The sequence below is a fragment of the Enoplosus armatus genome, chromosome 7 (genome assembly GCF_043641665.1).
Source record: "Enoplosus armatus isolate fEnoArm2 chromosome 7, fEnoArm2.hap1, whole genome shotgun sequence".
Taxonomy (NCBI): domain Eukaryota; kingdom Metazoa; phylum Chordata; class Actinopteri; order Centrarchiformes; family Enoplosidae; genus Enoplosus; species Enoplosus armatus.
Window position 1 is genome coordinate 21,841,277 of NC_092186.1, and position 24,072 is coordinate 21,865,348.

The following is a 24,072-nucleotide window of genomic DNA, read 5'->3' on the forward strand; positions in this document are numbered from 1 at the left end:
CCCCCTGACACTTTATAACTCTAATCGTTAATCAGGATTACAGTGACTATCTCATTACACAAGATGACTTGCGAGGGAGGGAGAGGATTCATCAGTTTATGCTTCTCTGCTTGCCTCAGGAATGTCTTCGGAGAGGCATCCTTTTTTTTCCGAAGCACTTTATTCTGCTGGAGGCTTGTCCTACGACTTGGCTCACTCGCCGCAGGACAGGATCTTTGCATTTATCTAGAACAATTTCCCGGCCGAAAAGGAGCGATCATTAATACCACCCCACACACTCTTGTTTCAGTCTCTCTGGTGAGTGCTCACTTTTCTAAACCCAGGCCTCCTAAGGAAATTACAGCTGGCCCAAACACTTAGTCGAGCACCAGCTGGTTTCTTGAAGGAAAAGAACAGTATGTATAAATACTCGGTGGTATTACGTGTTTGTGTGCCTATGGCAGACATCTGCATATGAATCCAATGCATTAAATATTGTGTAACCAAAAATGAAAAGATCATTTTTAAAATCTTTTTATGTAAGGTTATTTTATTCATGGTAGATGTGATGGTTCTCAAGGCTGTAGCGGTTGTTCGTGGTTCAGGTTCAGGTTCAGGTTGAGAGGCTATTTTGGTGGTTTTGGAGAACAGAGGGAGGTGAAGGCACCAGGTCAGTGAGGGAAAAGTGGAGGGAGAGGGGTGAGGTTGCCCCCAAATTGCTGATTTGCGGTTTCATCCGTTTAATGCTATCGTTAACAAACAGATCTGGACAATAACATGGTTAACCACGATTCCAGAAATGACATGAGGCACACTCCATTTACATTTTTCTGTAAATGTTGTTTTCACATTAATAAAATATGCCACTCCATATTGTCTGAACATGTGACAATCCTTTAGGTCAGGCTGATTTTCTCCATTGTTTTAAGAAAACAGCATATTAACGCTCACTCTCGTCTAACACTAAAAGATGGCAGGTTAAGATAAATCAAGAGCTCCTCATGTATTTTCTTTTTTAGCTCTGTTTCTAAGAGGGCCAGGAAGTGAAGCCAAGACAGCATTCAAGGGCAGTGTCACCCCCCCACCCCCACCCCGAGAGAGCGGAGGTATCCTGTTGCTGAGGGTGAGCGGAGACAGTGTGGCAGAGGAATCATGTGATCACAGTGGGGCCAGAGCGCCCAGTCTTCTCGTGGAGCTGTGAGACCTTCAGGGCGATGTCAACCAGCGGGGCCAGCATCACCTGCACAAACACACAGAACACATGACGTCCTGTACACGGCATGCTGTGCTAATACAAACTAAAAAACCCTCTTCACTCCACTATTACAGGAATAGTTACTTATTCACTTCTTTGCTGACAGTTAGATGAAAAGGTCGATACCACTCTCATGTCTGTATGCAGGTTAGCTTAGTTTAGCACAAAGACTGGAAACCAGGGGGAAGAGCTATTCTCCGAAAGATGATGAAAGATGACAAAATCCACCGATCAACACATCGTAAGCTCACTGATTAACACTTTATATCTTGTTTTTGTTTCATCCGTACAAGAAGAAGAAACAAACCTGTTAATTAGTGAGCTTTGGAGGTGCTGGTAGGCAAACAGAGCTGGGCTAGCCGTTTACCTGCTTCCACTCTTTATGCTAAGCTAAGCTAATCTGACGGTAGCTTCATATTTAACTTACCGAAATGAGAGTGGTATCTTCTTGCGTAACTCTTGGCAAGAGAGCAAATACGTGTACTTCCCAAAGTGTCAAACTATTCCATTTAAGCTGGTCACGCGACTACACAGTTTAAAATATGTCAACTATCCTGGTCCAACTGAATAACATTTTCTGAGAGTTATTCTCAACTTTAAGAAGGTTCACGCGACAAGACTTTACACAATATAATGACCGTTTTCCACACACCAAGGCAGAATAGTCTGATTGGCAGAAATGTGAAATGTTTGCTGTGCTTTCCTTCAAAACCTGCTTATCTTTACGCTCTTGGTGTGTAAATCAAACCTACCCAAAGTCAGCCAACTGACCCATTAACCCACTGGTCATTTATCTGTGAGGTTAAGATTCTGAAGTAATATGTTTCTGCTTATCTGTTCGTTCATGGTGCGCAAGCACTGAAGAAGATAAAGGGCTTGAGCGGAACTGTTTTTTTTGGTCTTGTCTCACTTTCTTGTTTTACATCACCTCGCTGTCCACACCAGTCAAAACGACTTTATGAAGTGTCTAGTTGGAACTCACACTCTTTATTTTTCCCATGTGCTACATTTCCCTCTCTTCAGACTGGCCCTGATAAGCTGCCATAACTCAAGACTTGGCCAAACATCTCCATCATCTCCCATGTTGAATACAAGCTTTTGGGGAGCTCCACCCGGTGCGAACTGGCTGTTCCTGCAGGTTACAGGTCAGCCAGGCCAGCCTGAAGGGTTTCGAGGCAAATACCCCCTGGGGAAAATATTCACTGGTGCTGGTTCCAGGAATGTTCATCTTCCTATCTCTCACTGGATCTAGCTGGCTGGAATTACTCCTCAATGTACTGACCTGGGGGTCCTGGTAAATCTTCTGGGGGTCCTTCTCATAGCTGTCTATGTAGAGCCTGATGGTTGCTCCCGCGCTGCCCGTACCGCTGAGACGGAAAATAATCCTAGATCCATCAGAGAAGATGATCCGGAGGCCCTGAGAGAGTGAGAGAGAAAGACAAGGAAGAGATTATGATAAATGAGAACATACAGTAACTGGAAAACATGTGGAGGTAGAATGTATGAGGTGCAATAACACACTTATTCACTGGACATAATCTCTTCTATATGACTTCATTATGCATTTATTAATGAACCATTTTAAACACGGTGGGATCGCTTCAAAATATTAAGGTTTAACAGACATAATTAGTTCACTTCTATGGATTAGATACATTCACCATGAGCTGAAATGAAAGTGAACAGAACAAACGTCCCTCAAATATGAGCTTAAGCACAAAATAAAAAAGTACTGGACTACCGATGAGAGATGGAACACTGACAGAATACAGAGCACATTTTTAATGGGTTCTACCTTGCAGTCCCTCACCTGGTTTTTGGACACACTTCCGTCCACGGGGTCTGTGTAGGCAAAGTTGTCAGAGACAGCCACCTCATAAGTCTTATCACCGGATGAGAACTTCTTTCCTATGAAGGACGGGTCGAACATTGCCGTCTCCAGATCCTTGACCATCTTGTTGGCAGCATCTGAGTCCACCTCCTCATAGTCGTACCTGGATGTGATGAGATGGACTTGTTTGATGCAAAAATATAATCTGGTGTCTAACTGGCATCAGACACTTTGACTTTGATTTGAAGGGTTAGGAGTGATGGCTTTGTTATTACTTTTTTAAGATTTTCCCTGTTTGAAAAGTTGGGAAAAAAGTGTTGATTTGGTCACAATAATCACAGAAAAACCTGAAACTTAAGTCTTAAGGCAGCTTTATAAAATGACTGTCTCTGGGGTTGCATGTGCTGCAGTTCTCTTATTTACCACTAAAAGGTGCCAAAGTACCATTTGAGCAACAGACATCCTGCCTCAGCCTGGTGTCCCTACAACTCTCTTACAACACAGTCCTGGCACCAACAATGACAAAATTGAAAAAACATTCTTACCACTGGCAACCTACAATACTCCTCTTTTGGGACTCAAGCTCACATTTCATAAACCACTCCACAGGGATCATGCCTGACCTGGTGAAGAAGTTCCTGCCAAACTTCTGCCAGTGATCCTTCATGATCTCTTCCACGCTCTGTTTCCTGGTGGCTAAGATTGACAACCATGCAAGCACCGCCCACAAGCCGTCCTTCTCGCGGATATGATCTGAGCCTGGTTGGTTAGCAGAGGGAGAAAAGAGGGGATGAGTGATTGATTGAGAGGCGCTGTTTTCATTTACTGGAGTTCTGGCCACATAAACGTGATGACATTCACTCACCTGTGCCGAAGCTCTCTTCTCCGCACAGTGAAAGTTTGCCGGCATCCATCAGATTCCCAAAGAACTTCCAGCCAGTTGGAGTCTCGTATAGCTGCATCTGCAGAGCTTTAGCCACACTGGAACAGATTGACACACACAATAAACCGCATAAGAAAAAGTTGATCTGTAACTGATGGGATTTCAGCACCTTTTCAGTTTACCCAGGAAGGAAAAGTCTAGATTAGCTATGAGTTGTGTGGTTTTTACTTGTCCAGGGCTCCACTGGTGGGCATACTGCGGGCCAGTCCTTTGACACCAGTCTTCTGGAAGTAAGGGATGCTTGTAATGTTTGCAGCGATGACAGCCACTGAGTCTGAGGGGTTCACGAAAAAGCCGTGTTTACCCAGCACCATGTTACGGTCCTGTAGATAGGGACACAAGTGCCGCAAACAGGGGTCAACAGTCACAAGTAGCACACAGGATTTGTGACTTTTATGAATTCGTTTCCCGAGCTGTTGTAAATGGTAGTCAATTGGCAACAGGAGAGTCTGTATGGATGATGTTTTACACCTGACTGAAAAACTAAAATATATTATTTATTATTATGTCATTATGAGTTTTGAAGGTAGTAGGAGGATGACAAATTGATGGCTTAATGATTTCACCAATCCTGTTATATATTAAACTTTGGTCTGTTCTTTTCACGAAACATGAGAAAAGTGTCAGGGGGAAAGCTAGAGAAAAACAGCTAACTAAAAACATTCACTGTCCTCATTAAATGCCGTGCCAAAGTCAAAATGAGTTCAATTCAGTCTCACCCCAGGACCCTGGCCCATTATTTTGGTAACTGACTCCGACTCGTCATTAAAAAGAAAAACTTCCATTTAAAAACTTAATAGAGCAGAGTTTATTAAATTCATTTTATGTGAGCTGACATCATAGATTCAAATCCAGTTCAAGGACTTCACAACTCTGCTCTCACCTCTCCCCAGTAGTGTCTGATTCAACAGCTGTAAAATCATCTTCCCAGAAAAAAAATAAAAATAAAAAAGCTGACTTACACCATCGCCATCAAAGGCGGCCCCAACGTCATATTCTCCCCCTTTCATGGCGTTGACCAGGTCGGCAGCGTAGGTCAAGTTGGGGTCAGGGTGGTGGCCCCCAAAGTCCTCCTGGGGGATACAGTTGACTGCCGAGTTGGCAGGAGAACCCAGCTCTTCGCAGACTATTTTCTTCACATAAGGACCAACCACTGGATGAGAGATAAGAGTCTTTAAAAGGGACATATACACTTTGCTGAAAGTGTACTGGGAGTGAACACTCCTCTACAATATTGCTTAGTACTGTGATACTCCAAAACGTGATGAAAGACACTTAGCCTAGATAATAGTAAATGCTTTAAATATATAGTATTTGGCACACATACTGTACAACATTGTTTACCGTTTACAGTTTCCACCATCTGAATTGTAGGTCTTTGCAATCTATTTTGCCTTTCACAAAAGTCTGAAGTTGTGCTGTGCTGTTTCCTACCTCCGTGCATAGCATCCAGGCGGACGTTAATGTGATTGGGTCCAGAGAGAAGCTCCTTCAGCGCAGCAAAGTCAAAGATGCCCCTCAGCATCTCAGCATAGGCCTCCACGGAGTCCACAATCTCCACTGAGACAAATAAAGAGGAAACACCATAATGAAGACTGCAGCTGATGTCAAGATACGTTCATCACACACTGGCTTTATGTATGTTTGATGGACGTCACGAGTCACCAACTGATGACCAGATCGTGTTTAAAAGCAGCGAAGAAGGTGTCTGTTAAAGAGACAAATCAACGTTTGCCACCGTGTTGCAGGCTGACAGCGAAGAAATGAATGAACTGTCAAACTATTTCCCTCTCAGGTGAGGTCCGGACTCTGCTCTCTGTGCCACTATACCTGTGAAGGGCTTGAAAGTGTCCACTTCAAAGGTCTGTTTACTGATTTTGGACAGATCCACTTTCAGCTCTGGGCAGATGTGATACTCTTGCAGACCTTTGCTGATCTCATATATTTTGTTTGTGATGCCCTCTGGAGCAGGACCTGGGGGACAAAGTAAAAAGCGGATTAAAAACGATGTATGGCAAATATACTGCAGCAAACCATGCAGTCTCCACTCACCTCCGCTGGAGATGTTGTACTTGATGCCAAAGTCTCCACTGGGGCCTCCGGGGTTGTGGCTGGCTGTGAGGATAATGCCACCAACTGCCTTTATCTTGCGGATCACACAGGAGACTGCTGGGGTGGACATGATGCCATTCTGACCAATCACCAGATGGCCAATCTGCAGGAGGGACAGGGACACACAGATTAATGCACACATGCATACGCACACAGGTGAAGAGAGCAAGTTGAAGCACAGGAAAATGCTGGCTAAATGTTTGGGCACAGTATGCAGAGATTTACTGATTCGGATTAAGGCTCTACACATTCTGCTTGCCGTCAGTGACGCTTCTTTCTCCCGTCCCATTCCTTAATTTGAGTGTGTCTTATCATTGACGACAGCACGAGGCATATCATATCATCATTACCTCGGTGGCAGTCACTGTGACAGTCTGTAAATCAGAGTGTAAGCTATGATTGAGATACTGAAACAATCTCACGTTCACCTGCAATAATTATGTCATTCCTTCGAATGTCAACCGTTTCATATTCTTATAATCCATCTTGTGTTTTTCTGAATTGTTAAACTGCTTTCCAATCAGCAAAACTACTAAAGGTTAATGCACATGGTAGAAATCTCCAAAAAAGGCTACATAATAGTAGAATAAATATATCTTGTATATATGACTATATATACACATATATATATATAAACATATGAACAGATGTGCCTCTGTCTGTGCACCTTTGGCAATGAGGCAACGTTTCTCCACTGCGTCATTACCTAACATCAACCACTTGTGGAGAAACATCTTCTTGCAACTTCCACCATGTGGCATCACTGACGAACCCTGCATTTACCAACCGCTGCTGCTTTGCAGTCGCTACAAAAGAGACAGAGTGGCCATGTCAGAAGAGACAAGGTCACAGATCGAGTCCGGACAGCAACCATAATGTCCTGTCCAAACGTGATAAGACTACCTTATGCTTGCAACTGTGTGTACTACAGTTGGGATGAGGGCATGGGACTGCAAAATGCCTACTATTTATTCATGTCTGCACTTGACTGTGCAGTGCCCATCCATGCTACAGACATATGCAGGGCAACGTGACTGGCTGCACGTTGCTCGTCACGCCCCCCCCCCCCCCCCCCTGCCTACAGTCGTTTCAGTAACATCACAGTGAAGGCAGCCAGTGGCATCTCGCCACAGCTCATTATGAAACAACACAACGTTAGGCTATAATGCTTCCTTTTTTTCTTCACAACACTCAACCATGGCTCATTTTGAATAATTGTGCATGAATAACAATTTAAGAAATGCACTGAAATTCAATATCTTTCGCTAAAGGCAAAGACCGTCTAGTGTCAGCATGTAGCGCTAAATGTCAAAGGCAATGGTTTGACATCCAAGTGGCCTCCTTCATGCACTTCATCCCAAAGTTCATCGCGGTCAGGCTGGCATCGGAGACAGTGCACCTGTCCTCTTGACTTGAAGGGTCCACTGACTGCTGCTGATGTGTTCTTTTCTTAATCATCACAATCTGAGTGAAATGAAGGCACGACAATATCAAAGCATGACAAGTAGAGGCAGGAATGCCATCATTGCTCCGACAGTGTTCCTTGTCATGCCATGGAAAGGGGGCGGGGGGGGGGACTCGCAAGACTCAGCTTGTAGTCGACTGAAGGCCAGCTTTATATTCACTTTATAACAGCGCAGCACTCGGCTAGCTAAATTGTTAAAAGCTAAAGATAGAGTGCGTTTGAACCCATAGCAAGACCTTGAATAGGGCTAATGTTAAGCACACCTGTGACCACGTATCTGCGGTATCTTGCGCTGACAATACATGACATGTTATTAGTAACGTTCCCTTCGTTACTGTTAGCAAGAAGTCACTCGACCTGTAGCTAACTAAATAGCTACACTAGCCCACACACTATCACACAGTGTGCAACAGTGTAGGTCGCAACTGTACTGAAGACTTAAGTTGACAAAACTACTTGACAGCTAGCTTGACGATAGTTTGCTAGCTGTCATGCCATTCAGAATGAGTCTGTCAGGCAGCTAACTTAGCTAGCTAAGCTAACGTCACACATATTCAGGGGGAGCAGCAAAGGTGGACAATATTCCCTTCTCCTACTGACCCCGTTGGCAGCAGCGATCTGAACGATCAACTGAATCGCGTCTTTCATGAAAAACCTCCCATCTCCTCCCACCACCACGGTGGCAGCCTGGCGCTCGGCAGGCTCGATGACAGAGATAATGCTCTGGATGAAGTTCTCCGCATAGTGCTGGTTCTGTTGAAACACCGTCACCCTCTTCCTCAGACCGCTCGTCCCGGGCTTCTGGTCCGTGTACGGCTTGGTCTTCACTTTCGTTATTTTCACCATTTTCGAGCCCCAGTGAGCACCCGTGTGATCCGCAATGTGGCCCGATCAGGAGGCGACTGCAGCGGAGCAGCCGCACGTACACACCGGACAACTCCCCCCTCATGGACCCGCCTTCTCAGTTTAAAGGGCACGTTGAGAGCATGGAGGAGCCACACTCAACAGCAGGAAGGTTTGAGAGGAACGTTGTAGTTTTATGTCCATACTTGGATATTGTAAATAAATAAATAACAACTTTACAGTACGATAACCTGATGGTACAGGGCCGTAACCAGGATTTTAGAAATACTAATGTCCCCCTGTAACCCTCCAGACAGTGCTTTTAAAGTGATTCTTGTCTATATTTGATACGAGACTAGTCAGTCTGGGCAGCAGGGGTGCCAGTGCTGCGGCCTAACCCCCCCCCCCCAGAAAAAAAAAACACAGGGTGGTCTGACAAAAAAACATTTTATTTATTCAATTAACTGTTCAATTATATTTCCTGTACATTTTATTTCCCAACATGGTGTTTAAAAGCAGTAAGTAGTACAATTCTGGGGAGAAATACTGAAACCTGAAAATCCTCCCGGGTTTCAAATTCACAAAAAGTAAAAAGAAAGAAAAACACAGAGGACAGGACAATGTCCTGAGTGGCAGCCCTGATGGTGCACAATAACAGCCCCCAAAATAGACAACCCAACTTCAAGCTTTGTGTCAGCCACCCTGCTTAAGTCCCCTTGAGCAAGGCATTGAGGCCCTTACAATCTCCCCGTGGTACGTGACATTGTAGTCTTAACCTCCGTATAGAAATGCAGGTGAAAGAAATGGCTGTTTCCTAATAAAGGATCTATGAAGCTTCACATTTATTCAATTATTTATTCCTGTGCAGATGTTTGTACCCTGAGGGTCAAGTCCCATACGCAGAAGGGTCACAAAGTTACCCTTACAAGTACTCAGAGAGAAAGATGTCGCATTACGACACTCTAAAAGGTAGATTTTGCAGGGCGAATATTGTGAAATAGCCCACTCGAGGCCACTGCTGTTTGCCCGTTGCATCACAGCGTGTTTGATCATCATAAACAGAACAAAGTTTAACGTCAGACCTGGCATGGCGACAGTGGAGTGTGTGTGTGTATGTGTGTGGAGGTCGTGGAGTCGACTTACTCTCAGTTCTATTGATTTATAGCATTAGTTAAACCTATATGTTATAGACAGGTGATTGATTCCCTATTGCTATTGTATGCCACTGTTGATTTATTGGCAAATCCATTTTATTGAACAGTTATTTCCATTTTTGAATTTTGAAGAAAATCATGGAACTGAAACCACAGTGAATTAAAAGTTCTAAAACAAAATTACAGCGTTTATTAAAACACATTCATAATGATTTTAAATGCAGGATGAGTCTCACAAAGTAGATATTCAAATTGGCTCACAACCCGTGAAGCCCGACTGTCCTGAGCAGTCAACTGTTACTGAACCTCTGTGTTGGGAAAGGAACAGCAGACAGGGGCTCAGGACATTAAATACATCTCATATGCCATGTGACATTTAGTGAGCTGGCTCTACTGTTTCAGCAGTGAAAGTCAAAGGGCAAATAATGGCCTGAGAGATATAAATAGGGGGTCAAGACTGTTCTCAACTAGAAAGGCCAAGGGCAAATAAAGTTTCGACCTGAGCGCAATGCAAAGGAATGCATTTCATTGCCAACACAAAATCCCCACAGCAACAACATACTGTATTAACAGTAAGGAGAGTGGGGACCAATGGCTACACAGTAACACAGATTTCAGGCTGAAACAGACTGTAAACACAAGAACAAGAAGGTACAATCCTTCATTTAAATGTAAAAAGAAATGAGCACTGATTTGGCGATTAACAGGTCAAACGACGTCTTGGTTAAGAACAGGCTAAATTTGGTGAAAAGGTTTCTTTAGATGTCCTAAGGTGAAGCAAGTCCTAACTACATGTTAGGGCCAGCTTTGGGCTCTTCTTTACATGCCCAGTAGGGCAGTATTGAAGTACTTCTGAAGCAACTGTTACTTGTTATTTGTCATCTAAATGTCTAAGAAATGTTCACTTTTGATTCTCAGTTGTCATTGTGGCAAATTATACCAACTGGATGTTCAATCCAGATTTCCCATGATGCAATGGATACAAATCTACTGTGGTGACTTCCCAGGGAAGGCAATTCAAACACTGTGAAGCTGCCTGATCACAGGGACTTTTATTTTATGCATTTCCTGTTGAAACAAGATGTTGATGTGGTGATGCATAATGAAGGGTTGCGTTCAAAAGCGTAAACCAAAGAGATATCAGTTAAGGAAAATCTGTGATGGAAATATTACAATAATAATATTTACATCTACACAAGGAAAAGTGATAAACAATGTAATAATGTTTTTCAAAGCAAAAGAGATATTTATTTGACTGAAAATGATTAAATCTACTGTCAATGTCAAACCATGACAAAAGTCGCCATTTAAAGGATATATTCTGAATGTCATGTTGGCAATTTAATCCTTGATCTATGCATTGTATACATTCAAAATGTTAATTATTGTTAAGGGAATTTTGAAAATTAACCGAAACACGTCACACATACAAGGGCACAACAAACAGCCATTATCAGCTGTACTTAATGACTGCAGGGATCATCTCCGATACCCCGACAAGACTTTCCAAAAACTGAGGACAATAACCCTAGCTGGTGTTGGCCTGGGTTATGGGAACAGGGGTTCTTTGTTATATCTATTGTGGGAATGCCCAGAAGTGAACTTTGTTGGTCCACATGCTAATTTTCCGGTTTGTCCTGAACTACGTTTGCTGGCCCAGAAATTTGAAGCGGTTCACTCGTTTCCTACAAACCGTCTTTTCATGCTGGGATGTCTCTCAGCAAAATAATCTTGATGAACCGGGAAGAGCGCAGTAGGTAACTGGTTGGAGGACTAATATCTGTTAAACATGGAGGGAACAGCAGACATTCTTAAAGACTTTGATAAAGGACTGCCACTGGGACACGGTTAGGAACTGCATGTAACACAGCCTTTACTGTATTATCCCATCAAGTGTTCTGCATGTACCTGCCCTATCCCCTCCTTACTGTGTCTGTGACCAGACCAGTAAGACCACTTTTAAGTGGATTTAGAACAATTTCTATTCATTATGTATTCTATTTTAAACCACTGGTTTATGAGAAGTCTTTGTCCATCACCTTCCTGTATCACTAGCATAGCTGAGCGTTGAATTCTTTACGTGCAGGGTAATATGGTCTCCGTGCAGTTGTAGGTCCAGTCCTGTCTCTCATTGATGGGCAGGACGTGTTGGCACACCTGGAGACAGGACACACTTCTTTGTATTAGTATCCAAAGCACCATGTAGTTATTCCAGTCCATTGTACCATCATATCAATTACAATAGAAGTATTCTTTTTTTTTAGTAAGAATGAACAATTTAATTGTACATTTAAATGTAGTAGAATGGTTTGTTGTCATAATTCTCAGGGAGACTTCGTACCATCTTTGTCCTGGCTGGCACCTCGACAGCAAACACACTCATGCCTCTGCTGCTGCAGCAGTTCCTGCTCTGCTCATTGTTCACGTGGACAGTCATTTTCTGGTTGGTCTGCAGCACAAAGGGTACTGGTCATTTCTCTAATCAGCTTCCATTACTTAAAATCACAGAATATGCAGAAATCGACTGCAACAGCTAAACAAACAGACAAATGCTGTAGATACATAATTAAGAGTCTATAGTCTAATACAACAGCCTGTTTTTCTTTTTACCCATAAAAAATGGGATTCATGTGCTTTATCAATATGAAACTATAAATGATCAGATAACCTCATGTTATTCAAAGAAAAAAAATGTAATCTCCATGTACCAAACTGTTTTGGTGTGTTTGGATGTGTGGGTACGGGATGTGTTTGCCAGACAGTACGACACCCCACTCATGAACCCTCAAGAAGTTGCGAGTGCCCTTGTAGTTGAATTGTAAGGCAATGGGTAAACTCTCATGAAGACGAGGTGAACTGCATACAAATTTAACCACTTCGCCTGTTCAGCAGTTCCTTTGTACCACCAGGTCATTCTTTCTCAGTAGCTCCTGTTGCTATGAGGATCAATACGATGGTTGCATATCAATTACAAACACGGTGAATGGTTTCTGCAACTATATGCTAGGGTGCAATCAAAAGTGTTACCATTACCAGATACTGTATACAGACTTACTCTCTAATGCACAAACACTGTGATGCTCTGTGCTTTGAGTAATACTCCTTTACAGTTGGTAAACATTGATACTTCTTTCTGTCATTTCTTTCATTTTTTTGATGAAAAGCACCTCATGAATTATAAAATTGATTGTTCACTTACAGTCTTCACTCGGTCACTCATACGAAGTTGGACTACCGTCCCCCTAGTGGTCAGTAGGATTCATGGCAATTTGACAATCACACTGATGCAGGAACATTCACTGACGCCTCCTCTATCACACTGTATGTCCTTGTGTCACATTTTGGATATCTTCATTTCAGAGTTAAACTCAGATAATCACTCCCACACAATGTCTGTTGTCTACCTTGTTGGCTATGAGGGAGGAGATCCTGTGTTCTCCTCTGTAGGTGTAGATGAAGACGTTGTCTTGTCCCCTCAGTGCTTTGGCCCCCGTCCTGGCTGTGACGGACTTCTGGAGGGCCTGGTTCAGAAGCTTGGGCCCTGAGTCCATGCTGAGTGGCTGGATGGATGGCTGAGTGCCTTCACAGTGCACATCTATCTGGAATGGACAAGCCTGACAGAGTGGTAGGTAGAGGAATTAAATTAGTATGATTCAAGTGAGATATCGAGTGCTTGTGCTAGTATCACTTACACTCTGGTCATGGAAATCAAGAGGAACAGTAACAGGAATTCAGGAATCGAGTCAGTAGCTGGTTGTGTAGAATGGCTTATTGAAAGTTGGAATATATTTTCTTATCACGTGTCAAATGCAAGCCCTACATTACAGCATGTTAGGACCGATTGAAATCTGTGAGACTACATGAGGTTGTTTTGATGTGTACACTTACCTCTACTAGCTCAAGGATTCGGTTGTAGCCCATGGCTTCCAGGGTGACCCACAGGTCTGCAGGGTCTCCATCTTTCTCTGTGGCCTCCATCAGGTTCAGCTCCATGAAGCCCTGCCGTGTCAGCTGGTTCTTTCTCATATCAAAGTTCTCTGCAAGCCGACAACAATACTAAGAGCCATGATGGACCCCTCCCCTTTATATTACATTTTATTAATTTCACATGACACTGGCCATGCTGTGCATCAGTGCCATAATGAGAATGATTACCTTTGCAGACCGCCCAGGCGTCCTTGTCGCATTTCTCTCCACTGGTCCTTAACTCAAAGAAATTGTACTCTTCCAGACTGAGCAAACCGTTTCCATCCATGTCGATCACCTCAAAGATGTCAGACAGCACCTCCCTGTGGCACAAAGGGAGCAACACAGAGAAATGGCATGCAGGACTCGAGCCCAGACAGCCTCAATTCATTCATCTGTTCAAACCTCCACTCATGTATCCATCCATTCAAGTGCTGTGGTGGCAACAGAGCGATCAAACCAGCCCAGACTCCGTTCTAGGCCTGGATCCACAGGGGTGCTTCAAATCTCAGACTAAACTGTGCCATTTTTCTAATCTGAAACCCGGCCAATGACTATTTTTGGTCATTAGCCAAATCAAACTTTGCTATGTGGTGTGTGTTTATACAACTGATGGTGGAATGAAGGAGGCAAATGCACACATACACACATGCACACACACACACACACACACACACACACACCTGAGCTCCCTGGTGAGGTCTAGCTCTCCACTGTCAGTCCTGTAGACGAGCTCTACAGGTTTATTAGAAAGGCTCTTTTTGCTCCTCTTCTTTAGCTTGCAGCCACTAGTGAAGGGAAGCAGGTAGTAAGTCCCTGCATTCAACTCTCCTTTCCAAACATACTTCTGTAGGAACAAAGGAGAAGCAAAGCGAGTTAAAAACACTGAGCATATCCTGGAATGTAGCACAGTCAAGTTTCAACTCCATGGTATCAAAAATGGCTACTGCCGTTGGCCGACAAACATACCAACATTTTCGTCCGGCATTCATGGGTAAATGCTTCGGGCACAACGTTTTTAAATTAAGCATCATTGGGAATGATGAAACATTTCAACGGAATGTGAACACATGTTACAGCACATGTACATGCCTCAACACACACAAACATACTTCTTTGTCTTTTGACTCGGTGAAACACACTAAAGTTGAGTCCTCTTTGCTTTCACCGGCTGACATGACAAAAAGAGCTGTGTCCACTGTCGTCCACGAAGAGGGCTTGTCTGAAAAGTGACACCAGGCTTTTGTATAGATTATTATTATATAACATGTTGTCCAAAAGAAAAAAGAAACAAACAGAACCACATATTCAATACAAAACTACCATATAATACAAATATAAGCTTACTATAACCAGGCTTATGTAGTCTTTTCTGAGACTTTACAAGCTATTTTCAACATTTATCTTTGCCTTTGCTAAAACACGTGTACTATACATATACATATACACTATTGGCTATTGCGGGCTCCAATTTTATGAACTGAGGTGCACCCTCTTCTTGTCATAAATTATCGTGCTCTGAGCTGGAACACAATCTAGCACATTTCCTACTAAATCTGACGTGCTGCCACGCAATGTAAAATACAGTGCGGAGGCCAATAAAGGGAGTCGGTCTTCTCTGTGATCTTTCTGTTTATGATTCATAATCTGAAAATTATTGGGCCGATGCTTTATTTATGTTACGATGTCACAAAAAGCATCTTTAAAACTGTGCAACTATATTGTATGCCACTAAAAACATTGAAGAAGTGATGGTGCAGGAAGCAGTCCAACAAGAAATTGAAATATGGGACTTCCAAGTAATGAATCCTGAGGGACTGAGTTCTGAATTCCTACCAGCTCCAGGAGTGCTGCCTTGTTCCTGACCTCCCTAATCAGGGGAGCAAAATATAACGCCCGTATGGCCAAGAGGGTTATCACTTTTTAAATTTTATTTTTTATGATTTTTGTTTATGCGTAATATAAAACAGTGCCAGTACCAGGTCTGTGGCTGAGACTGAGTGGCTGGATGGTGAGGTAAACGTTGGATGTCTGGGGGATGTGGAGCTGGCACTGCAGAGAGCTGATACTCCCATCATCCTCCAAGAAGAAACAGCCCCTCACATAACTGTGATGCCACTCCTGGAAAAATGAATAACATCTCTGCTTAACGACAGTCCCACCACATTAATAAATAACTGGTACAGTGTGTCTAATAAACCAGAAAAAGGGTGATTCCCAAGCTTTATCAGACCCAGTTGTTTGCTATTTTAAGCCCATGTTATGTGTATCCTAATATATTTATATATATATATATATATAATATAATATAGTTATGTGTCTTTAGATCCGGACACAATCCCAACACAGTGTTTTGCGGCTTGACAACAAAATGCATTTATTCATTCAACAGAAACCAAAACTAATTTGCAGTTCCTATTAAAAGGGGGATTGATCTTGTGATAGAGGACGTATATTTTGGCATGAAAAAGTGAATTAAGCAGTCAATCATAACGGTGAGGTTGCTCACTTGATTAACAGTAACTGCCATTGTGATAATTACCACTCCAACCTTCAGGGGGTACACTCATTATTACACAGTTTATGTCAGCCCGGCTGCTTGTAAACACTTATATTATACTCGCGCTGGTCCAGAGGAGGGCAGGAGTGTTACACTGTGTGTCTGCTGCAGGCTGAGGTAAATCTCCCTTTAGGACCTGATATGGCAAATTGGAGTCCATTTAACTTTGATAAATACAGCCTTTTCAATCTTGGGCCAGCGGTCATTCAAAACTATCAAGAGGCTACTTTGGCAATATTTATGAATCCTAATATTTCTCTCATTTTGAAATCCTGTTGTTCCTGTGTCTGGCAGCACCACTGAAATGAGGTAATAATTTGAAATTGAACAGGAACATCAAAACAAGGAAGTTTTCCTTCCACTCATTGGAGACACATTAAATGAAAACACAGTTGGTGTGGACACACAGTAAGAGGACAACGAGGGCCGAGCGAGTCTGGAATAGGCTATATATCCTTTTAGTGGACAAATAAATCACCAAGTTAAACAAAGAAAGTACCATAAAGACGGAGCATGTCACTCCTTTAGAGAAAAACCATTTTCTCAAAGTATTTATCTTGGGCTGTGAGAGGCATAAAAGATCAAACCATAACACTTCAGTGGTTTGTCCAGACAATATTAAATGAGGGAAATTGCCATGGGCACCCACCCACTGCTTAAAGACATCAGAATGAATGCCCCCATAGAGAGAGGGTCAGCCTGCAGACTAATACAGGCGCTGTCACCTGCTCTGGCCACAGGTCTGATTTACTGCTACGTGGAGGGTCGCGGGACACCAAACCAGCCACAAACACAATCTCTCTCTCACACACACACACACACACACACACACACACACACACACACACACACACACACACACACACATTTAAACCATTACTTTATCTTATGATTCTAATAATTATAACCTATACATAAAAACAAATCCTGAGAGTAATCCTTTCTGGTTATGTTTGTATTCACACATGCACCACATTTGCATCCCATAAGGCACACACACACACACACACACACACACACACACATTGCTACAAAAACACAGCCTACCCTCCACCCACCACCTCCCAATTATCAGCCTGTGGCAATATAGCAGCCAATATAGCGGGCAGAACTTCCCTCGGAGGTAATCTCTGGACACACATTCTGTTACCTCGATGATGTCTGGCCCTTTCCAATCTCAACACAGTGCTTGGACCTGAGAGATGGAGCAGGGGGCTGTTATTTTTATTTATTTATTTTCCTTGCTGCAAAGCAAACCAGCTGAGGTTAAGCCAAAAAGAGTGAAAACAAAGAGCGTGGGATCAATACAGTGTATATCTATCCACCCTGGGCTAAATTCGCCCATCAAAAACACTGGTTAAATGTGACACTGGGAGAGCAGTGGGGCTGCAAGGCCCTTGTTATCATGGAGTCTCACACACTAAGATTTCCAGGTTTTGTCAGTGGTGGTGCACACAGTTCATCTTCCAGACTTATAGAGGATAATAAGCATATAGTGCAAACCATGTAGTGGATGAGTTATACTTTAAATTACTGTATTAAATTAAATTTACTGTCATCAAATGTAATTTATAAACATTAGTAGACAGGAACAGACTAATTAAATGACTTATGATTTCACAACTCTGCTTATGTTATTATTTTGTTTCGTATACGTTTTTCAAACTTGCGTCTTTCAAGGGTGACTGAAAAAAATGAGCACAAAAATATAAATTGGGTCCATATCGATACACCTGTTTGGATATTCTTATATCTTATATTCTTATATATAAAATAATATATTTTTATGGACAATTAATCATTGTAGTTGTTTAATCAAGCAAAAATGCAAAACGTCTTCTGGTTCCAGCGTTTCAAATGTGAAGATTTGCTGTTTTTATCTGTTTTATATCATCATAAATTGAATGTCTTTGGTTTCTGGAGTGTTGATCGGATGTTTTTTTTAGATATGTTATAATCTGAATGATTAATCAATTAACTTGAAAAATAATTGACAGATGATGAAGATAATCATTAGTTGCAGCTCTAAAGTCATTATGACTATATAGGGGGTTACCTGTAAGCCTGAGGGCTCTGGTGTTCTGCTGGCCTTTGTGCTGCTGGATGTCATAGTGATGGGGTTCGACAGGGACGACCGTCTGCTGCGAGCGGAAGAAGGACGGGAGGATGATCGGCCGTCTGAGACACAAACATAAAAACTTGCATTGATGAACGCTAACACAAAAACTCATATGCTAAAAAAAATAAATAAAAAAATACATCCAAATGTATTATAAATTAAACAAGTCATAACATTGCCGCAACAGAGCAGAAAGCTCAATTGACTGACAGATTAAGTACAGCCCTCCCCACTCCAAACAGTAAACACACTCTCAAAAGAGAGATGAGGTGCACAACGTAATTGACACTGCACTCCATCTTCTCAGAAGTCCGTCCCCAAGTTCAAGCGGAGACGGTTACTGTGCATTGGGGTTCTGAGAAAGTGTGATCTCAAGTTCAACTCGCTTTTAATTAATTATGGAGGCATTTTAAATCACAAATGGCATAACAGCACCCTCTCGGATCCATTATCTCGCACAACTTTTTCCCTCGAACACTAATTGGAGCCAGAAAATATCAATTCACTAATGAGGGGTCTGATTGTTTCCAAGGCTGGGAAATCAAGATGCGAAGTAATGTGATAGGCTTACAAGCAAATTACCGTGGCAGAGAAATAAATAGACCCGCTGTCATGGTATTTGTCATGGATCCATTCTGTATTGATGGCAGTATTTTAATCTGGAGGACCAAATTGTAGCCGTTGTGTGAATGTGGACAAAGATGCACTGAAACGTGGCCTAACAAAAGCCCCAATGTGGGTTTAAACTGAATGTGAGTTTACAGCCACTGTTGTTTCAGCACTTGTGCTTTCCTGGTGCTGGAAAACTGCAAGACTTGAACTAAATTGACCAATTATTGGAGAGAGGCCATGCCAGTTCATCAATGGGTCTAACTGTTCGCCAAAACACGTTAGACACATAACACCTGATACATAATTAATCTGTATCTCATCAATTATTTGTAAGATAATTAGCCAACCCATGTCCCATACAGTATATAACATATTTCTCAGGGTAGCACAGGTTTATACTGACAAATGTAGGCCCAAATGAGCAGTCAAAACTGTTTTTGAGCTCCAAGAATAACCCATTCAACATGCGCGATCACGCCGCCTCTCGCGTCAAGAGTCTTGTTAAAATGTAGCGGGTGTAAATCAATACGTGGGAGAGGCACAATAATGTGATAATCCAGACAACTATGTGGGAGCTCATTTGTTTTTGCAGTGGTGGTCGACTGGGCCCTCCCCTCGACCACCGTCTAATCCCTCATCATCTCCCCAGTGAGAAGTGGTGGAATCCTCCGAATCAATAACATGAACATGGACTGACCACTTAAATCAACCCCATCTATCTTCCCACCGTGGGCCTGTCCCCGGCTCGCTCATCCAGGATCTCCGCTCTTCTCTTTCCTCGGCATGCTGGTTTTTAAAGTGGATTTTTACATCCACCTCAAACTGGCTGAAGGTGCTGCCTTTCACAGAAACAAACTCTGCTGGCTCATTATCTATGACTGCAGAAGGGTGAAGCTGGACTTGATGCCAGTACTTGTTTGTTTAAGCTATGAAAACATATTTTTCGGCAAGAGCTCTAACTCCAGAGCCACAGTCGAAAGGCAGCATTTTTCATCAGTGTGGATGAAGCTTTTGTCAATCTCTTAATGGCAGAAATGATTACCCAAAATCACAATGCTTTACAGTCCCCTCCCTCCAAACAAGCTGCCCTAATTGCGCGGCTATTATGATGTATGGCCTGTCTTAATGAGGCGATTTGTCACAGGGGGAGTGAAAAATTGATCAATAACAGAGCTATTATTTATTCATCAAAACTAATCGGTGAGGCGTATTGGGGCAAGCAGTGTGTGTGGGTGAGCAACTATAAATTGGAATCTGAAGTATACTTGGTGTGCAGTCACCATTGGCTGCTACTCTGCGACCTGTAGATTGTGCCGCACAAATTGCCATTATGTGCTGGAGTCATAAGATAAGATCTTCTCTACACATTTTCTCAATGATGATGATGAGAGATTACATACATGACATACTTGACTTCTGCGGCAATCGCTTTCATGTTGGAAAAATCTCGGGAAGTCAGATGTCGTACCTCTCTTGAGCGTCGTGTCTGACTCTGCCCGGGCAGTTTCTGGAGGCTGAAGGAGAGTCGCTGCCGCTTGTGCTGATGATGCTGACGCTGATGACACGGAGCTCTTCGGAGGGCTGTATGACTGGCTGCCAAAGTTCTGTCTCTTCAGCTTGGCATTAGCCTCAAGCCTCTCCAAAACAGCCATCTGACACTGCTCTACTGTAGACACAAGCAATCTGCAGAACTGACAGCAACAGGAAACCAGTAGTAAGGGGATGATACATGGGGATGTTCTGAGGCAAGGGAGAGGGTCAGAAATGTTTATATCTCGAATGGAGGTAATTATATGACACTAAATACAGACTTTTCTGTGCCACTTTGTGTCGCTGGTTCTTCTCTGTTTTATGTGAATTCAATTCAACTTTAAAGAGAAACGTTTTGAACAAATGAGACATAATTTACTATGGTGCTTTTGAACTAGTTCAGAACAATGTCTATTATTTAAGTAAACAATAAGGGTGGAAGACTGCAAATCCAATCTCATCGGCCATTGTTGGTATAATTGTCATGTTTTTAAGTTTTTCTCCTGACTGCTTGGGATAGAAGCCTTTGTTCTGACGTTACGTTGGTGCATTAATTATTGATTATCAGATGAAATGTTGTAATAGCTGATACACAAAGATGAAACAAATGCATTTAAAATACACTGTTTTCACAGGCTTGGAGGCAAAAGATAACGCGACAAGTGTGGTATATACAGCAAAATGGTAACAGGATCAGTAAGAAGTCATACTTGTCTAAACTTACTTCTGCATAGTCCAGTTTGCCGTCTTTGTTGATGTCAGCTAACGAGAAAATAGCATTCACCTCTTCAGTGGTCATTTTCTCTCCTCTCTGGAAGATTTAACATATTTTCTTTAGTAGTTTCTTCAGTTGGCTGACAACATCACTCAATTCACTCAAAATGACAGTAGCCAAAACTTAAACATCAATCGGAAACATTAAGTAGACAACTGGTTGGAGATCAGTCCAATACTAAATGGTTCACGACTCACAGAGGTAAGGGCCCTCTCCAGTTCACTGTGTGAGATGTAGCCATCACCGTTCACATCCATCTTTTTGAAGGCTCTCATCAGCTCGGTTTCCTCCGTTTTCTTCTCACACTTGAGAATCTCACAGAAGTCGTCAAAGTTCAGTTTGGATGTTCTCGGGGTCCAGTATTTATTGAGAGTTGCATGGGACGGATTTCTACCAGCCTGCTGCAGCGCTGAATAGGATAAATAGGAATGACTGAATCTACAAGTAGCAAAGGCAGATGAACCAACAGGGCTACTTGTTTTTCTGTTCTAATAGCTTTTCTGACATACTTTTTAAATGTCATGTACATTATTAAAAACAATAAAATCCCCCCCACAATTTTTTGCACATTGTAACATCTATACCACTGACTCCTACAAATGTTAACCCCTCAACAGGCACCTCTCCCCTTTTATTTCCCCTTAAGAGCTTTAGAGGTCAGGAAAGATCCTGTCATGAGATTCCATGTTTTGATTCTGTCAAATAGAAATGTAATAAATGTCTGTGCCGATGCATCGTTTTATCATAGTTGTTATTTCTGGAAACTTTGGGATCACCCACGAGATGTTCCGCGGGTTGGATCAATGTTTAGCTGCACAGCATGGGTGTCATCAGCTGATCCCGTTTGTAGAGTGGTCCTGAATTACAGGCCAACTAAGCCCGTGGGCTCATAGAATTTATTGGAATATCACATCGTGTTGAGTTTTATACTTTAAAACTGCAGGGCTCTCAGTCGAGAAAAACAAAATGCCCCATATCCCAGTATATCCTCATGACTGCTGGTGTCCAAGGATTCATCATACACTGGTTGTTGAGATTTGTTTCCATGTGACATAATTATCTCTACGGCATGTACCTGAGCTATGTCATATGTTATAGAAATAACACGAGAATACAATCTACCGAAAACGCATGACGTAAACGTAGCACGCAATCAGTTGTCTAACAAGCAAGCTAACGTTATTTATGCTAACTAATAGTTTTGAGTTAGCTAGCTTACCACGACATAACTGTTGTTTCGAAGCGATATTTGTCAAACTCGATCTGAAGACAGAGAGGTATGCGGCTCTGCACTGCACGTAGAAAGCCTCCTCTTCATCAGACGGACGAGGTGACTCTTGAAAAGACATCTTTGGAAGAAGAGATCGACCTGGTTACAGTTAACGTTAGCTAGCACTCTCCCGCTTAGGAACCGGGCGACAACCAAATATGGCAGCTAGCTTGAGCTAAATTCTATTTTTTACTTTTTTCATCACACCGTTAAAATCACCCGTAATTTTATCGAATCAAATTCGCGTTAGCATTGACAGCTGTCAAACGGCGTTGCTGTCTGTTGCTAGGTAAACAAAAAACCCGTCGGTGTTCACCAAAAATCGACCCTGAAGAAACAAACGTTTACGTTCCTGTTCCGGTTAAAAATTAATGTAATCCCGTAAACGACCCTTATTGGTGATTAAAGAAATATTGCGATGTTTAGAATATAACTGAGGATTTATTTATTTTTTTTTTAATTCAGACTGTTTGTTGCGTTGTTCAAGTCGTTTTTGCAATAAGGGGACATCCGGAACTATATATAGGAAAGGTTATGTTTTACACGAACGGTTTGAGTGTAGCAAAGGCGCCAGTTTCATACATTTTTGTGACAAACAAACTTCTGCTAAGGCAGCCTTAAAATGCCGTGAGTATTGTTAGCTGTATCTTTTTAATCTGTCGCATTGATTACTAAATCGAAGCGTGTGGTAACTAATAAGACTTGAACTCTAAGTCAGCTACATCAGAAATACTCCCTCTGCATGGCACCTGGAAGACTTGCAGCACAGAATATAATAATCAAACTTACTGTTAACATCATGTTCAGTATTTTGCTGCTATTGATGTCGTACCAGCCTTAAAACTGAAGTGGGAAATGCAGTGAGAGTTACCCCGTCTCTCATGTATTATCATGATAATAAGAGGCAGCATGGTGTTGTTGTTACATATATATAAAATACATTACATTGTTTTATGGGCTGGTTCTATTGCCACTGGAATCCTATTTAAATACACTGAAGATTAAAATAACCAAGAATGGTTTAGTTGTCTGAGATAACTTCTTACAACAACAACTGACAATGTAATCAATTTACGGATCATCTATAGCTAACATACCGCTTTCTCATTTCTGTGTAAAAGACGGTTTTAAAAGTGTAACCTTCAGGCTGTCAGTGTCTAAAAGGTTAGTTGTCGAGACATGTTTCTGTTGACTTTTGTCTTCTCTCTGTCCTGAACAGCGTCCAGCTTCTAAAATACCAGTACCTGCAAGAAATCGCACACCTGTGACCGGGACTGCACGTTCTCAAGCAAGTATGTTGTTGACAAATGACATTGCAGATCTCTGAAGACATGTCAGTGTGCCATGTGACAAAAAGATGTCCCAAATCCACAGGAGCGGGACAAATGCATTTAGGGCAATGTCGCTGTTGGTGCAAAGTTGTCCTTGACTTTGCTAAAAATGGCACTGAGCTATGTCTCATGTCCAAAAAGTAAATGAACACCTGCATATCTTAACCGATTGCACACACGCTCAAGCACGCTACACATCTCAAACGTGGTTTTATGTGCTTTGTTTTTGTCTGTGAATACTCTGCCACTGCATTTGACATTATAGAGCTGGGGTTGTTGTCCTGCCTGAAAAGGACATTCTTAAGGACTATTTGGACTATGACTTTT

At 42.3% G+C, this 24,072-nt stretch overlaps 2 protein-coding genes across 2 annotated transcripts; both read right to left on the minus strand.

Moving 5' to 3' along the window:
* Nucleotides 1-511: 511 nt before the first annotated feature.
* Nucleotides 512-8,466, minus strand: pgm1 (phosphoglucomutase 1). Its single transcript, XM_070908330.1, has 11 exons — nucleotides 8,186-8,466; nucleotides 6,061-6,223; nucleotides 5,839-5,982; nucleotides 5,443-5,568; nucleotides 4,971-5,161; nucleotides 4,177-4,331; nucleotides 3,931-4,046; nucleotides 3,689-3,824; nucleotides 3,045-3,228; nucleotides 2,517-2,651; nucleotides 512-1,219 (listed from the first exon to the last, which is right to left on the minus strand). Exons 1-11 carry the CDS (start codon nucleotides 8,429-8,431, stop codon nucleotides 1,130-1,132), a joined length of 1,686 nt encoding a protein of 561 aa, XP_070764431.1. The 5' UTR covers nucleotides 8,432-8,466; the 3' UTR covers nucleotides 512-1,129.
* Nucleotides 8,467-11,612: 3,146 nt separating this feature from the next.
* Nucleotides 11,613-22,493, minus strand: efcab7 (EF-hand calcium binding domain 7). The gene is made up of 13 exons (XM_070908329.1): nucleotides 22,364-22,493; nucleotides 21,342-21,553; nucleotides 21,094-21,180; nucleotides 20,308-20,530; nucleotides 18,165-18,286; nucleotides 15,528-15,669; nucleotides 14,661-14,770; nucleotides 14,232-14,395; nucleotides 13,738-13,871; nucleotides 13,471-13,619; nucleotides 12,987-13,196; nucleotides 11,924-12,031; nucleotides 11,613-11,739 (listed from the first exon to the last, which is right to left on the minus strand). The coding sequence occupies exons 1-13, from the start codon at nucleotides 22,491-22,493 to the stop codon at nucleotides 11,659-11,661; spliced, it is 1,872 nt and encodes a 623-aa protein (XP_070764430.1). The 3' UTR covers nucleotides 11,613-11,658.
* Between the last annotated feature and the right edge of the window lie 1,579 nt (nucleotides 22,494-24,072).

Coding starts and splice junctions, on each gene's coding strand:
- pgm1 (XM_070908330.1), bottom strand. CDS start 8,431: ATGGTGAAAATAACGAAAGTGAAGACCAAGCCGTACACGGACCAGAAG. Junction 6,224..8,185: donor AGATCGCTGCTGCCAACGGG/GTCAGTAGGAGA, acceptor TCCCTCCTGCAG/ATTGGCCATCTGGTGATTGG. Junction 2,652..3,044: donor GAAGTGTGTCCAAAAACCAG/GTGAGGGACTGC, acceptor TCACTCTCTCAG/GGCCTCCGGATCATCTTCTC.
- efcab7 (XM_070908329.1), bottom strand. CDS start 22,493: ATGTCTTTTCAAGAGTCACCTCGTCCGTCTGATGAAGAGGAGGCTTTC. Junction 21,554..22,363: donor GAAACAACAGTTATGTCGTG/GTAAGCTAGCTA, acceptor TATCCTATTCAG/CGCTGCAGCAGGCTGGTAGA. Junction 13,197..13,470: donor GAATCCTTGAGCTAGTAGAG/GTAAGTGTACAC, acceptor CCACTCTGTCAG/GCTTGTCCATTCCAGATAGA.